The 17,587-nt window shown below is 41.3% G+C and overlaps 1 protein-coding gene across 12 annotated transcripts in view; it reads left to right on the forward strand.

Moving 5' to 3' along the window:
- Positions 1-17,587, forward strand: part of NFIX (nuclear factor I X) — a 316,203-nt gene that overhangs the window by 266,730 nt on the left and 31,886 nt on the right. For 6 of the 12 annotated variants that reach the window (XM_060763577.2, XM_060763578.2, XM_067464018.1 and 3 more), the window contains 2 exons: positions 7,571-7,693; positions 17,245-17,420. The exons of 2 other annotated variants lie outside the window; for them this stretch is intronic. In XM_060763577.2, coding sequence (XP_060619560.1) covers positions 7,571-7,693; positions 17,245-17,420 — 299 coding nt within the window. The remainder of the gene's footprint in view (positions 1-7,570; positions 7,694-17,244; positions 17,421-17,587) is intronic. 4 more of the 12 variants (XM_060763581.2, XM_060763584.2, XM_060763585.2 and 1 more) reach the window with 2 other exon arrangements.

Here is a 17,587-nt window from a genome sequence, read left to right on the forward strand (position 1 = left end):
ACTAGATACCCCTTGAGGTCCCTTAAGAGTTTGAAGAAGGCAATACATGTATAGGGGTTGGATGAGATAGACTCCTGGGGTCCCTTTGAGATTGGATAGGCAAAGAAATGCACAAAGGTTGGACTAGATGGCCTTTGGAGTCCCTGAAGAGGCCAAGAAGTAGAAGGGGTTGAGAGTAGTGACCCCTTGGGGTCCTTTATGAAATTGGAGAGGCCAAGAAATGCACAAAGGTTGGTCTAGATGGCCTTTGGAGTCCCTGAAGAGGTTAAGAAGAAGAAAGGTTTGGGACTAGATAGCCCTTGAGGTCCCTTAAGAGACTGGAGAAGTCAGTAAATGTATGTATAGGGGTTGGACTAGATAGATTTTTGGGGTCCCTTATGAGATTGGATAGGCCAAGAAATGCACAAAGGTTGGACTAGATGGCCCTTGGAGTCCCTGAAGAGGTCCTTTATCAGATTGGAGAGGCCAAGAAATGCACAGTGGTTGGTCTAGATGGCCTTTGGAGACCCTTAAGAGGCCAAGAAATAGAAGGGCATGGAACAATGGCTTCAAACTACAAGAAAGAAGATTCCACCTGAACATGAGGAAGAATTTCCTGACTGTGAGAGCCGTTCAGCAGTAGAACTCTCTGCCCCGGAGTGTGGTGGAGGCTCCTTTTAATCAGAAGCTGGATGGCCATCTGTCAGGGATGCTTTGAATGCAATATTCCTGTTTCTTGGCAGAGGGTTGGACTGGATGGTCCATGAGGTCTCTTCAAACTCTAAATTCTATGATTCTACAACCGTTCAATGCTAAGGCTTCCTGCCAAAATGGAACTGTAGAGGAGAGTCTACTGAACCTATTGCATACCAGTACTGCCATCTGTTGAGGAGTTACGAAAGTGGAGGCATTACTTTTCATTCAACCCTCGTATGTTTGCAGAAGTACCTTTCCTGAAGGTTTGGCAGTACAGCCAGTATAGCTATGACATGGATTTAGTTGTGGATGTAAGGATTCATCTGTGGGTGACTGAGAGTGATGGATTAGTGAGCTAACTAAAATTATTGAAGACACTTCCAGAATGGGACAGGAGCATAACGGGATCACTAGATCCTTTACTTAAGAAAGAGGAGCATAATCTGGAGAGTGGAAAGTAGAAAGTTGTAGGAAAGGGGTTGCTCCATCCTAGGTTTGGCTGGAGTTAGGAAGCAGCCATTAGATCAGATAAAGTTTGATTCGGGGAGGTTTTCCCCGCACTCCTCATTGCCTCCCTTGCCATGCAGCATGTGGCTCACGTTTTCTTAACCTAGTTCTGCTCTAAGCACTCTCCATACTGCACCTGCTTTCAGCTTGCAGCACATTTGGTAGGTCAGGATGGTGCAGCTGATCTGTGGGTCTAGAAATGTGAATGAGCATGCTTTGCACCATAGGGGCTGCTGTAGATGGGGCTTTTAGTTATGCATTTATAATCCTGTCACATTTTACTGTGTTGGGCTTAGATGATTTGATCCCAGAGGTGTCTCCTCCCCTTCAGAAGCCTCCAGGCTGCAGAACAAGTTGCATTCAAACGCATTGCATTTTCTCCCTCTCCCTCCCGCGCTCGGTCTTCTCCTCTCTTTTTCCCCCTCCCCTTTGTCTTGTTGAGTTTTGTTCCCAGCCATCTCAACAAATCGCCAATTAAACAGCACAGCTGCAGGGCTTGTGTGAACAGCTGGGGAGACCATCCAGCCGTCTGACAGGGACAGGTGTTCACAGCTGGCTGGCAACCCCCCTCCCCATCCCTGTGCACAGGTATCAGGTGTTAGGCAGCTGGCATGAGATAACAGGCTGGGGGCTTTTCTCTCCTGGGCCCCCTTGCCTGCTGCCGAAGTGCCAGATTGTGCCGGATTATAGAGACAGCAGCAAGCACAGAAACTACAGCCTGTTTCCCTGAGAGGCAGGATAGCAGCTCCCACTGTTCAAGGAGTGTGCCACCCCTTTGCCTGTTGTATACTCTCATTGGGATAGCAATTTGCAGTCTTTCTTGGATGGCTCTATTCTTCAGCGGAATAGAATCAGTCTCAGACCATACATATGCAAGAATACACACAGGAAAAAAAGCAATTGCTGTGAAGAAAATCTGAAGCAATGATCTACAGTCCAATGCTTCAGCATATATATGTTGCACATTCAAATTGATTTTTCAATAAATCTGCTCAATGATGGCTAGAAACACAGGAGGTTGTGTATACAGTGGTTTGTGGCACAGATTAGTGCAGAAGCTTCAGAGCCACAAGGAATACTAATTTCCTAGCTGGGTAATTTTCTTTAGAATTGGAATCTGCAACAATAAATTATGCAGGGTAGAATTTCCTGGTCAGGGACCGAGCCAGGAAGGCATGCCCTTTTCATTATTATTATTATTATTATTATTATTATTATTATTATTATTATCATCTTTATTTGTACCCCACTACCATCTCCCCAAGGGACTTGGTGCGGCTTACATGAGGCCGAGCCCAAACACAACAATACAAGCATAATCACAACAATACAAGCAGTTAAAAAAAAATCAACATATAACATTATCAATAAGACAACATGCAATTAAAACTATGGGAAGGCCAAATGTAAAAACTGAAATTGGAAAAAGTGTTGAACATGGACGAAAAGGTGATAGTGGCATTTGTGGAAAGACATATGAGCAGACCTAAAAATGTAAAGTGCTTTAGAGGGACAAAGTGCTATGGGATCGTTAATCCGGGAAGGTACACTGGAACAACCACGTCTTCAAGCTCCTCCTGAAAACTGTCAGGGTTGGGGCCTGCCTGATGTCCTTAGGGAGTGAGTTCCAGAGTCAAGGAGCCACCACCGAAAAGGCCCTCTCTCACGTTCCCACCAATCGCGCCTGCGATGCTGGCGGGATCGAGAAGAGGGCCTCTCCAGATGAACGAAGAGATAGTATGGGTTCGTATACGGAGATGCGGTCACGCAGGTAGGCGGGTCCCAAACCGTTCAAGGCTTTGTAGGTAAGAACCTGCACCTTGAATTGGGTCTGGAAAATGAATGGCAGCCAGTGGAGCTCCTTGAACAGGAAGGATGACCGCTCTCTGTAAGGAGCCCCAGTTAACAACCTGGCTGCCGCCCGTTGGATCATCTGAAATTTCCTTTCCAACACACATCACAGCAGTTTGCATTCTGAGTTCAGTAAGCATGTTTCAGATTTTCTCTCCCTCCTCCCCTTACTTTTCTTTTTCTAATTTTTTTAAAATTATTGCACAAAAGGTATAGCTTAGTTATCTGACTCCACCAGTTCAGACATTTATCTTGAACCTGGATGGTGCTGTTTTGGCTTCATAAAGTTATGAATATAGAGAAAAAATGCTTTTCTTTCTTCCATTCTTTCTTTCAGTCAAGAACTCATCTGCATGGTTGTTGCACTTCAGAACAGAAACAATACCCTCTGACTTTAAAACACACTACATGTTGAGTGAAAAAACAATACTTTTTTGAAAAACCAATCCTTTTTATTGAAGCTGAGTAAAATAGCCAGTAGAAAGAACTGCTTGTAAAAATAGGAAAATTTCAAAATGTAAAAGATCAGTAAAATGCATTAATTCAAAGCAATGTCCAGAAAAGATATAAAAACAATCCAAGGCAGTATTTATCCAAACAGGAATCAACAAGTTGCAAAGATAATCCAGAAGGTGCTAGACCACAGCAAAATGCTAAAAATCTCTATAAGAACAAGACTCCTTGAACAGGATGTCCAAGGCACATGACCTTGATTTCCAAATGATGCCTGATCTAACAGGCTTTCCCTTGAAGCAAACTTTATACCCCAAAGCCCAAAAATTGGTTTTGTTTCCTCTCACTCTTGCCTCTTATCTGATGAAGCCTTTCAGTACGACGTAAACATTAAGTTTGTTGTTGATCCTGGCTGAACTCTAGCCGCCTATTTTTCAACTCCCTTTCTGGCTGCTCATTAAAATTTCCAGGTTTCAGATTGTTTTCCAAACTTAAATCTTGAGAAAGAGGGAGTAAACCATCATCCTTAAGCCCAGCTGGAATAATCTCATGAGAAACTGCCCTTTGCACTGGGGCCTCTCTGTCATTGTCTGCATGAAAATCATTGACCAAACCATCTCCATCTTGCACCTCAGCCTCAGCACCATCATTTCCCTCATCATGTCCCACATCAAGTGCATCATGATTCTGACCATCATGAAACACAAACATAGGCTGATTCGGAACACTGATCATACTCCATGCAGATGATACTCCAGGAAGCCTCCCCAAAGCAACTAAAAGCATTGTTAGCAGGTTATCTATGTGCTTTTTGTCTAGAGTATCAGTGCCCTCGGCGTATTTTCTGGAATATTATTATTAAAGCTTTCGCTAGACTTCTTGTAGCATTATATTTATTTACTATTATTATTTATTTCATATACTGGTACCCTGCCCTTCTCATCCCCGAAGGGGGACTCAGGGCGGCTTCACAGCAAGCACCATTTGGTGGCATCACAATGATAAAAACAATCAACAAATTCATTAAAATAGAACATTAAAACATGCCAGTTAAAATCAGAATCTGGGTCAATTCATTGTCAATTCGAATTGCTTATGTCTTCTTTTCACTAGCCACTATTCAGTGGTCAAACGCAAGGTCCCACAACCAAGTTTTTAGTTTCCTTCTGAAGGACAGAAGAGAGGTGGCCAGTCTGATATCTCTGGGGAGGGAATTCCACAACACGGGGGGCCACTGCTGAGAAGGCTCTGTTTCTCCTCCCCACCAATTGCGTTATATGATTTTATAGAACTTATCCATGCTGGCTGTGTTTTAACCTTTTCAAAAAGCGAATGCTCTCTGTTGGCTGGCATATGATAGAATAGAAATTACAGGAACAGGAACTCTGCAAATATTTTAAATCAAAAGTTTAAAAGTTTAAATAATTGCATACATTTTAATAATGTATTCAATTGATTGTAGCAATGGATTGTGAATAACATATCCAAACTATAAATTTATGCAAACACCAAAAGTATAAATAAAATAAGTCTTCCTCCACCCCATTTCTTGTGCATGGTACATGTTCGTTTTTATCTCTGTTGCATCTTTGTACCTAGCAAACCAATTTTCCTCATGTCTCCAGGTAGAGATATCTATGTTTTTGTGTGACCTCCACATTGCCTTGTTGGATTTTCCGTGAGCTTTTCTTCCCCAGCGCTCATTCATATTGGGAACAATATGATATAGGGCTATCCTTTTTGGTTCTGCCATATCCTCCTATGACATTCATATTATTGAGAGATATGTGTTCTCCCACTCAGTTCTAGAGCACAAGTCTGCCTGCCTTTCCTTTAGAGTCACCCAGGATTGCCTGCCCATAGCAAAACTGCCTTCATTGTACCAATTGCTCTCTTCACAATAACTTTTCTAGAAATTGAAACGCACTTCCATTATGTTAAAAATAATGATTTTTCTAACATATTTTAATCATGGGCAACAGAGCCTCATGGTCAGTTCTAACAGTAGACATGGGAGTAAATGTTTAACCCTTTTCTGATTAAAGTACAAGCACCCTTGGTGCTATTAATCTTGACAATATTTTTCCTGCACTACTAGTAATAATCTCAAGGATTTTTTTCATCTGTGGCAGGAATTAGAATAAAGGTTTGTCACTTCATCCATTCCTGAGTAAATCTGCAGATTTAAGATGGGAAGTCTAGGATTGCAACACCCATATTTTATATCTTCTGATTTTTGTTTATAACAAGGGCTATGCTGTATACTCATTCAATAAAAACATTACAAATTACTGTGGATAATCTAGACCTAACTGAATTCCATGGTTCTCCAGCTGTAGCCTATTACACATATACCTTGATACTAGGAGACCTTGATGCTACAGGTATTATCACATATAATATCTTCTGCTTGTATAGAATTGACAGCTACTTTAGTAGAGGTTGTCCATTTGTACTGTTGTGTCATATTTCCGTGATAAGAAGAGAAAACAGCTGCAAAATCACTGATTATGGAAAACAGACTGTGCTTCCTTGCTGTTGTAATTTCCACCTCAAATGTCTCTCGAGTTTGGTATGTGGGGGCTTCTGTAGTGTTTTTTTTATTTATTTCTTGGGGCTCAAAGAGCACCTCACACATAGCTTCTGAGGCAAATTTCCTCTGAGCCTTGGGGATGAGAATATAAAAGGTAGCATTGCTTAGGTTCCTGCCTCTATGGCATCAACCACCACTACGGAGAAGGCAGTGTATGCCTGTGTATCTCTTGAAAATTGATTTCAAAACTGTATATCAGTCATACTTCCTAGATTTAAGCTGTTCACGGGGATGGGGAGTTACAAATACACCAGGGTAAGATCCTAAGGAATGCAATTACAGCTGTTCTGGTTATTGAAATGCCAGAAGTAATTTCTGGAAGTCTTGGAAAAGGAAATGATAATCATAGTTAGTCTCTGTCCCTCAGCCCTTAACACCCTTCTGAAAATAAGTGTTACAGGCATTTTCTCAGTGTCCTCCCTCTTAAGATTTTAGTCAAAGAAAGAGGCGGAAGGTGCTTTGTTAAACTGTGGTTTGAGCCAGTGAGGCTTAAATTGCCTTTGAGCAGGTTAATATCAATATTGATTATTCTTAATTCAGAGGAGCAGAAGGAATTGTCATGCAGATAAACAACATAGTTCACCTACATTTTTCATTCTCTAAAGTGTACAGAGAGGCAACCCACAACCTTTTGGATTATTGTATTCTTTGTGCCAGCTTCCAAGGCTGAAGTAACCTGTTTTCTCTTATTTCCATTGACTTCACTTCTCCCTTCTCAGTTTTCTCTGTTCTGCCTTGACAGCTAGATAAACCTAACTAAAACAAGGCTGCTATGAATCTTATGCATACCATCACCTTCTGATGAGGGCTTTTAACACCCTAATAGATGCTCATCATAGATGAATTCATATCATTGTGCCAAATGCCACACATGAAAAAAGTACATTCTGGGAAACAACTACCAGAATCCCCGTGCAACGAGGGATTCTGACCGCCACAGCCTAAAAAAATTAACCATTCCAAGTTCAAAATGTGCCATCATTTCTGATATTCTTGTAGGATAAGGAATATGCTTAACGGGGAATGCTGTACAAGAGATGACAATAAATGAATTCCTTTAAAGAAGAATTAAAGTGATCTAATAAGGTCAACAGGCTAGTTCTTTTCTCTCAAATTAGCATTTGTCGTGGTTAATTGCTGTAGCATTAAGAAGTGGTGGCAATGTGTTTGCATCCACCGCTTCTTCTTCACATATTGGAACATGACTAATAGTTTCAGCTGAATTCTTGAACAGTAATCTGGCAGCCTTTGTGCAGGACAGATACCTGTCAACTGCTTTTAAGACCTGGCCAATGACAAGTAGAAACACAAGAAATTCAAAGCAGCCATTGCCACATGTTCTGCCACATAGACCTGTGTGAGCTGAATCCTGGCCACGGGGCCGTTTCAGATTGTGAGCTGGTCCACAAGAATGAATAAAAAAGCACGGCTAAATACTAATCCATCTTTCCATCTGTTAAACCATGCACTTTCTCCCTGATTCCTTGCCAGGACCGGCTTCTTTAAAGAAGTCAGGGAAGCTGGATTTCTGCAGTGCCCTGTCCTCCCACACCACCTCCCCGAGAATGGCTTTCACCCACCACCCGCTGCCTGTCCTAGCAGGAGTCAGACCAGGTGAGAACAAAGCCATTTTCTTAGGGGGGAGAATGGGTGGATCGTGGGCCACGGTGGGGAAGTAAGGGACAGGGCTGTCTCCCCGAAGAGGCCTGTCAGAGCTCTCCGCCATGTTGGTTCTGGCAATGCACTCTTTGCTCTCTGTCTCTTTCCCTCTCTCTTCCTCTCTCTGTCTTGTCCTTGCTGTCCCTTTTCTTTGCCAAGGCAGCTTGGCGCAAGGATTGCAGAATGCCTTTATGTATATACAGCCTCAGCAGATACTTTATAAAGGTGGCACATAAAGGACAGGGCTCGCAACAAGTTGTCCTGCTACATTAATCCAGGCCAACTTGGACATCTTCAGGTTAGAGATGACAATAGTAGGCTAGATGGACCAGTGATTGATTTGATTTTTTTTAAGCATTATGTGCTCATATGAGATTCATATAGAAGGAGAGGATCCAGAATGAATGGGCTTTAGATTTCAATACTGTGCCTACTAACATACTTTTGGGAATATTAAATTTTAAGATAAGGAATATAAGGAGTATAATAAATTGAAATATGACCATGTTTGTATGACTCATTTACATTAGCTTGCTAATTCTGTAAGAAATAAAATCCTGTGTAAATTTCTCAGGGATTTTCCACAGAAGTAACATTTTGCTAGAGTTCTAAGCTCTAGTAAAATACTGGCGACTTAGGAAATTTTTCAATAACTGAGCTAGAAAATTGTCTTTTAAGAGCTAACATTATTTTCAACCTATTTTCAATGTTAGCCTTTATGTATATACAGCCTCAGCAGATACTTTATAAAGGTGGCTTCACAAGAAAAAGAGAAACACAGCATTACAACTAAAATATTAAAGGTATATGAAGTGAAAAGTCCATAGTAAAATATAAAATGGCAAATTTATTTATTTATTTATTTACTGTATTTCTATATTTATTTATTTACTGTATTACTGTAAATAAGTAATAAGTAAATAAATAAGTCGCCCGAAGGTGACTCAAGCGGTTTACAAAACCGGCACAATTCGATGCCACAATAATATAAACAGTTAAAAGCATATAAACATCCTTAAAATTCCATAAACAATAAAATCAATAAAACATAAAACATAAATCCTCCGTATCTAATTTCCAGAATTAGAAATCAACATGAGAAATCAACATAAACACTGCTTTTCTCAATAGAGAAAACACCCAGTTTAAAATACTTAGAACAGGGGTCCTCAAACTTTTTAAACAGAGGGCCAGGTCATAGTCCCCAAAATTGTTGGAGGGCTGGATTATAATTTGGAAAAAAAAAACATGAATTCCTATGCACACTGCACACATCTTATTTGTAGTGCAAAAAACACTTAAAAACAATACACTAATTAAAATGAAGAACAATTTTAACAAATATAAACTTATTAGTATTTCAGTGGGATGTGTGGGCCTGCTTTTAGCTGATGAGATAGGATTGTTGTTGTTGTTGTTGTGTGCTTTCAAGTAGTTTCAGACTTATGTTGACCCTGCGCGAGGGCCGGGTAAATGACCTTGGAGGGCTGCATCCGGCCCCCGGGCCTTAGTTTGAGGACCCCAGACTTAGAAGAATAAAAAATGAGACTGGAATAGGAAAAGAAACCAGAGGCGAGCATATTCACAAACAGATTGCCACCACTGAAAAGGGCCTTTTCCTATTTCACATCCACCCTATCTGACACACTAATTGTGTTACCCAACTTTGATGATATTTCAGGTTGTAGGTAGCATTCTGTAGAGACAACCAATTCAAACAACAAATCCAGCCATTTCTAGAGCTGAGACTCTGTAATTTTTAGATATTTTAATGAACGTGTATGTATGTGTCCTTATGTATGTATGTATGTATGTATGTATATGTGTGTGTGTCTTAAAGAGCATGAATGATAAATATATTTTACTATTATGTACAAACAAACACAACTAATATTTATATTTAGATAGTGTATATTCGAGACATATCTGGTTGTGTTCATTGTAGGCATTTAGCTGGTTGTACTAATAGGAGGAAAATTATTGAAATGTAGGGATCTGGAAAGACATGCTGTGGCAGTTCTTCTGTGTTTGATTCATGTTAGGGCAGTGGTGTGGCTTGTGTTTAGGTGGTAGCCTTATATTGTTTATGGGTACATTTTGTGGGTATATGTGTAAGACCAGCATATTGCATAAAATGGCAGTATGTATGAACAGCAAGTCATTTCAGAACAAAATCTTATGGCAGCATCTTTGAGGGTCCAGTAAGGATCAAAGTAAACTTGCTTAAGTGGATGGTTCTGAAATTTCAAATACAATTCTAATTTAGGTCTTACCAAAGGGTGGCATTTCAAGCACAGAGAGATTCTTTCTGAGCTTTCTGCGTATTCAATCTTGCCTTTGGTGGAAAGCTCAGTTTTATGGCAAGCTTAAAATTTGACAAAGAACAAAAAATAATAGTTTCTAATGAAGATGAAAACTTTTTTTGATAACTTGATTTGTCATGCTTAGGTGGAGATATGTGGTAACCAGCCTTTGCTTGAGTGTCCCATTTCTATGAGTTTCTCTTAAGTATGAGTTTATGATACAATGCAGTGAAAGAAGGTTATTTTAATATAACCAGTCCAAGGTCTGCCAAAGTTCTTCCTCTTCTCTCAAATTCAGATTCTGGAGTCATATCCTAAAAGGGTAGGAGTAGATTCAATCCCATTTATTATTATTATTATTATTATTATTATTATTATTATTATTATTACCTTTATTTGTACCCCGCTAACATCTCCCGAAGGACTCGATGTGACTTACAAAGGCCAAGGCCCTCAATAAAACAACAGCAAAACAATACATTATATAACTCATAAGCAAACCAAAAAACATTAAAGCAGTAACAGTAAAACAGTAAAAATATGTGTGATATATATAATGGGAAACAGACCCAGCATGACATAGTGGTTTGAATGTTGGATTAAGACCCCTTTTACACTGTCATATAAAATTCAGATTATCTGCTTTGAACTGGAATATATGTAGACTCAGATAATCCACTTCAAAGCAGTTTATGTGGATTATCTGGTTTGATAATCTGGATTATATGGCAGCGCAGAAGGGACTTAAGGGCACTTCCACACAGTACTTATAATTTGGGAGATGATAGATTCAAAAGGGGGTGCCAAATGACGTTTGTGGTAAATACGCGCTCAATTGCAGCAACAGAGGGAAAACCCAATTCAAAAAGGTCCTCCTTTATCCCGGTTCTGCATAAAAAGCGGATTTTCTGAGTGGCCCTGCAGTCATGTAAAGTTTGGGATTTCCCTCTTTACCCCCTGTTGAGACTGCTTCCTGACCCATACTTTTGCCAGCAGGTTTAAAAAGCCCAAAACAGCCGATCAGCTGTTCGGGCTCTCACGAGACACATCTGATTTCTAGCTGGTTTAAAGAGGGGAGAAGTAGAAAGCCATTAGAGGTCTCTGGAAGTATTTATTTAAAACTTTATAAAACTAAATAGATAGCAAATAAGCAATTGGGGAAAGAGGGAAATCTGGTGACTTTTAAAATAAAAAAAATCCCGTCGTTATGCACTGATTCTTATATGTGCACATAGTAATCTCTCCATATTTGTATTAGGATATTCACATGTGTGCATGTAAGTAACAGTGCATAATTAAGTGCATATTCCACACCTGGAATATCGTGTCCAATTCTGGGCACCACAATTGAAGAGAGATATTGACAAGCTGGAATGTGTCCAGAGGAGGGCGACTAAAATGATCAAGGGTCTGGAGAACAAGCCCTATGAGGAGCGGCTTAAGGAGCTGGGCATGTTTAGCCTGAAGAAGAGAAGGCTGAGAGGAGATATGATAGCCATGTATAAATATGTGAGAGGAAGCTACAGGGAGGAGGGAGCAAGCTTGTTTTCTGCTTCCCTGGAGACTAGGACGCGAAACAATGGCTTCAAACTACAAGAAAGGAGATTCCATCTGAACATGAGGAAGAACTTCCTGACTGTGAGAGCCGTTCAGCAGTGGAACTCTCTGCCCCGGAGTGTAGTGGAGGCTCCTTCTTTGGAAGCTTTTAAACAGAGGCTGGATGGCCATCTGTCAGGAGTGATTTGAATGCAATATTCCTGCTTCTTGGCAGGGGGTTGGACTGGATGGCCCATGAGGTCTCTTCCAACTCTTTGATTCTATGATTCTATGATTTGGAAAAAAAACTTCTGGCAGATGTCCTTCGTCCATGCTCCATTTTATTCTGAGACATAGAAGGTGTGTGAGGATGGTGGAGGAAAAAAGCCCGGGACTGGCAGGTCTGAGTGGGGACCTGCTCTGAGGTCCCAGGTTTGTTTATCCCACATATTAATCCCACATTTTGGCACTGTTTGGAAGCGCCCTAAGACTCTGGGAGATCAGGGTCTGAATCCCCACTCAGCCATTGAAACCCACTGGGGAACCTTGGACAACACATACTCTTTTAGCCTAAGAGGAAGGTGATGGCAAACATCCTTTGACTAAATCTGACCAAGCTCCATGATAATTTTCATAAATTGGAGCTGGCTTGAAGCCACATAATAACAAGAAATAAGAGAAAATCCACTTCAATGTACCACGTGAATAAATACCTGAGTCTGAAGAGGCCAAGGTCTGTCCTTTAGCTCTGTAACCCTCAAAGGCTCTCCTGCTGTTCAGATTTCATACATCCCCTTTTGCCATATAACTAGCAGCATTTCAAGGCATAGATAGAGGGAGCTCATCAGCCTCTCCCCGGATTCGAACCTGCAACCTGTTGGTCTTCAGTCCTGCCGGCACAGGGGTTTAACCCACTGCGCCACCGGGGGCTCATTTTCGATGGTCATTCCACACTTACCCTGTCAGCTCCATCTCCTCATGCGGAGACATGAGAGAAGCCTCCCACAAGGATGATAAAAAACATCAAATCATCCGGGCATCCCCTGGGCAACATCCTTGCAGACAGGCAATTCTCTCACACCAGAAGCGACTTGCAGTTTCTCAGGTCGCTCCTGACATGACAAAAAAAAACAAACCATTGAAAATGCTCATTTATAATTTAATTACATTAAGTAATATACAGGCATGTAGCCGGGGAGGGGGCTTGGGGGGTTTCACCCCCCCCCGAAATTCTCATGGTGGTCCCCGAGAAGGCCTTACTGGTGCATTATTTAAACTGTTATGTTTATTCATATCATGATCTGATCACCATGCTCAATATATCCCATATGCATGGGGGTATTGGGGTAACGATACAAAAGGTTTGCTAGGGTAGACTCTCTTTCACTCAGACTCAGCCCCCCCCCCCCCCGAATCAAACTCAGCTCCCCCCCCCCCCCCCCGAAACAAAATCCTGGCTCCAGGCCTGGCAATATAGTATAGTAAAAATACACAGTGTTAAAAACAAAGAAAATGAAAAACAGCACATATAAATGAACCACAACAACAAAACTTCATTTATATACTGCTCTATCTCCACAAGGGACTCAGAGCATTTTCCAAGTAACATAATCAACACATACAAAGAAAACAGCATAAACATAAAATTAACAAGACAATATGAGCATTTAAAACCACAATAGCACATATATTTAAAATAATCCTTCCTTTTAAAAGGCCTGGCCTTCTAAACTGAAATGAAGTTTAGCAAGAAGCAGCTTGCCTCTTATGTGAATTTTGAAGAACACATCATGGATGCAGTTGGTCAAAAGACATAGAAACAAACCAACTTCTTGCGTTAAATATATATATATATATATCCAAAGCTGCGATGACAGACTGAGAGACATACATTTAACAAGTCCATTTGACAGTCATGATTTATGTATAAATCACATTTGAAAGGTTATGGGCCTGATAACATATGCTATCATTAAGACAACACATTTGCACCGTTTTCTAAAATTAGGAATTCAACAGGGCATGAAGTGATCTCTAAGTTGTCTGTGGAGTTTGTTAAAAATTAGGAGAGCGAAAAGAGCAACATTTTGTTTAATATTTTTTATTTTTCAGTGTGCTAGTTATTTTTTCCATTTCTAGAAATACTCCACATGACAGAGAGAGAGAATATATTAAAAATAATAAAAAACACTATTTTAAAACCATAAAAATACATTAGAAGCGGTTCAAAAAGCTATTAGAAACCACAGCATGAGCTAACGTTGCACTGTGTAATTTGAGGAAAGCCCTGTTTGTGGCGGGGTGGGGCAGAGGCAGGGGGCACTTATAAACAGAAACAAATGGCCCAACTACGTATACAACTGGCTGTCCCAATATTTTTGCTTTTAATAAAATGCATCTCCTGGAGTTAGTGATATAATTCAGCTTTTTTATTTTTTGTCTTGGGGTGGGGATGTTTAGTCCTGCCCTCTAATCCATCATTTCAGATTGCCAATGAAAATGCTCCCCCACTCCGCTCCAAAGCCCCCCCCCCCCTTCTTGTAGAGGAAATAACAGCCTGGGGGATGGATTTTTATAGGGAAATTAGACTCCGCTTCTGCATAATGTGTCATTTGGGTCCTAAGCACAGATGTAGTCTGGTGAATATCTGTGTGCAGAGAATTGCCAGCGAGCACACCCTTCCTTATGCCCCTTCAGTTACCACCTCTGAAAATGACAGAATATGGTGTTTGTTCCAAATCCCTGGTGCTGTCCCACCATTGTCTGCTCAACCACCTAGTCCAGAATGGCAAATTAGGAGTTGGCTTGCAGATACAAAATCCTTTGTCGTTTAAAGAAATTCTTTTAAAATCTGGGCAGATGTGACTGTCATCATGCCATTAGCATTGTAAGAGAAGGCCACGTCTTTTCTGTAATCCTCTTTAGTCCACCCTTTTGAGACATTTTGTTATCGCATTTGATGGGAGCTCCTGGTTAGGAACTCCAGGATACTCTTCCACATTCTCATCTAAACAAATGCCTTCTTCATATTTAATCTTGAGTACCCCTGCTTCCTTTTAAATCTCACTTTCAAAGCTCATTTATGCTTAGTTAACACAGAGAACTGAGCTTGTTGACTGAAAGGTCGCAGGTTCGATTCTGGGGAGCGGCATGAGCTTCCGCTGTCAGCCCCAGCTTCTGCCAACCTAGCAGTTTGAAAACATGCAAATTAACACAGAGAACTACCTAGCAGTTTGACTACGTGCAAATTAACACAGAGAACTACCTAGCAGTTTGAAAACGTGCAAATTAACACAGAGAACTGAGCTTGTTGACTGAAATTCGCAGGTTTGATTCTGGGGAGCAGCATGAGCTTCCTCTGTCAGCGCCAGTTTCTGCCAATCTAGCAGTTTGAAAACATGCAAATGTGAGTAGATCAATAGATATCCCTCCGGCGGGAAGGTAATAGCGTTCCTTGCAGTCATGCCAGCCACATGACCTTGGAGATGTCTATGGACAACGCCGACTCTTTGGCTTAGAAATGGAGATGAGCACCACATCTTATTTATTTATTTATTTATTTATTTGCAGCTTTTATATTCTGCCCTTCTCACCCCGCAGGGGACTCAGGGCGGATTACAGTGTATACATATATGGCAAACATTCAATGCCAATTTTGACATACAACATATACAGGCATAGACAGAGGCTATTTAACTTTTTCTGGCCACTAAGGGAGCTGTCGCTTTCATCATCCATCTGAGACACTGATTAAGTACTTCCGCATTCCCCACATGCTTTTTGCTGGAGTGCTTGCCGGAGTCCTTTTTTATGGCCTCATAAATTAGTTAATTTAGCCTCCCCACACTTTAAGGTGGTACCTAATTTTCCTACTTGACAAATGCAACTGTCTTTCGGGTTGCAAAGGTCGACAACAGGCTACACAATTGGTTGGAAACCCACTCCAACCCGGGCTGGCTTCGAACTCATGACCTTTTGGTCAGAGTGATCTTAATGCAGCTGACACTCAGCCAGCTGTGCCACAATCCCAGAGTCGGACACGACCGGACAATGTCAGGGGAAAACCTTTACTTTAACACAGAGAACAGCTTGCTGACATCTTTCTAGCTGGCCAGCTACAAGCCCGCCCGACTTGTCCTCTTCAAAATAAGGATGACAGCAAGTGGGGGAAGACTCACACTATGCTGGCCAGTTAGAAAGATCTTAAGAAACTCATCTCCAGGAGCTATCAATACAATTCAGCTGGTTTGTACCATCCGCTGTCCATGTCAATATTTTAGAAGGCACTTCAGCCACACAGGAAAGATAATCTCTAACTCACAGCAGTTGATCATTGGCTGATTCATTTCCTGCTTCTCTTTATGAATTACTAATATGGTAATAATTGCCAAGCTGATTATTGACTTGCTACTTCTCCCTATGAATTACCAAGGTGCCAATAATTACAAAGGAAAATACTACGCTGCACATCTTTGTCTTGGATGTTTGGGAAAGATGTATATGCAGTCTTCAAGTTACCAACAAGATAGGTTCTGTAGGTTTGTTCTTAAGTTGAATTTGTATGTAAGTTGGAGCAGGTACAGTTTAAAGTGTAAGTCCAACCAAATAATATATGTTTAGCTTTGGATAGCATAGGGAAGGGTTAACACCCCTGTGGTGTTTGCTTTGCTGTCTGTGCCCCTGTTCAGAAGGTTTTAACTCACTTTCTGTCTCTGTGATCATAAGATTTTGAAGAAAAAATGACTTGTTTTGGAAACAAGGATTGGTGACGAAGTTTCAGTGGAGACACTTTTCCCCTGATAACTCTTTCATGGGTGAATTTTCCTTCCAAGCGGTAGATTTCCCTCACTTCCTATTGTCTCACCCCCCCCCCCCCAAACATATCCTTAACTATGATTCGTTTAGAAGCTGGATGCTTATAACTCGGGGACTGCCTGTATTGCTTCTTATTTATGTGTGTGGCATAGTACAGAGGACTATATATAGAAATAATTTTAAAATAAATATTGAGATGGAATAAAAAGAGGAGAGAGATCACAGGTAGTAATGGTTAAATATAAACAAAATGTAATCACATATATTTGTATTTTGCTTTGATGATAATATGGGGATTGGCATTGGCAGAAAACAGGGTATGAGAAGTATGCCTATAATGTGTAGTAAACATTGATAGGGAGATAACTATGTGCAGAATATAAAGTCTCTTAAATTCACATCATGTGTGTATGTGTATGTGTGTTTACATAGCATGCACATACACACAGAGAAGCATGTACGTTTTGCACTCTTGTAGACTGTAGAGGTGTAACACACACAGGTCAAATTACTCTGCATCTGCTTGCACATCTTCGCAAATGCTTATCCATCTATTCCCTTATGAACTAGAGCCATTTCTGCACCCTGCCAGGGTCAGGAGAGTCATTGTGTCCAGAGAGACTCTTTGACCACAAGGATGTGGGGCTGGCTAGCCATCTAAGGCCACAGTAAATATGATTGTTGCAGGTGGCTTTTGGGCTGTGTGGAATGAAAGCAGCATGGCATGGGGGTTGTTACTGATATTTCTCTGTCCCTCTTTTTCTCTCTCCCCCATCTCTCTCTCTTTCTCTCTCCCCTCCCTCTCTTTCTGCTTCTCTCTGTTTCTGTCCATCTGTCCTTTACACTCTCCAGGAAGCCCCCGTGCCACAGCGTCGGCCCTGCACTTCCCGTCAACCTCCATCATCCAACAGTCCAGCCCCTACTTCACACACCCGACCATCCGCTACCACCACCACCACGGCCAGGACTCGCTGAAGGAATTTGTGCAGTTTGTATGCTCGGATGGCTCAGGCCAGGGCTCCGGGCAGGTAAGAGCCTCGCACCTCAGCCCAGGGATGCCGGCCAGTCCTACCAAAACCCTGCCCTACAGCCTTTCTCTGCCTCTGTCTCCCTCCCTCCCTCTGTCTGCCTTGCCTGCCTGTCTGCCTGCCTGCCTGCCTACCTTCCTAGGGAGTCAGTAACACTGTAAGCACTA

This window comes from Anolis sagrei, chromosome 2 (genome assembly GCF_037176765.1).
Source record: "Anolis sagrei isolate rAnoSag1 chromosome 2, rAnoSag1.mat, whole genome shotgun sequence".
Lineage (NCBI taxonomy): Eukaryota > Metazoa > Chordata > Lepidosauria > Squamata > Dactyloidae > Anolis > Anolis sagrei.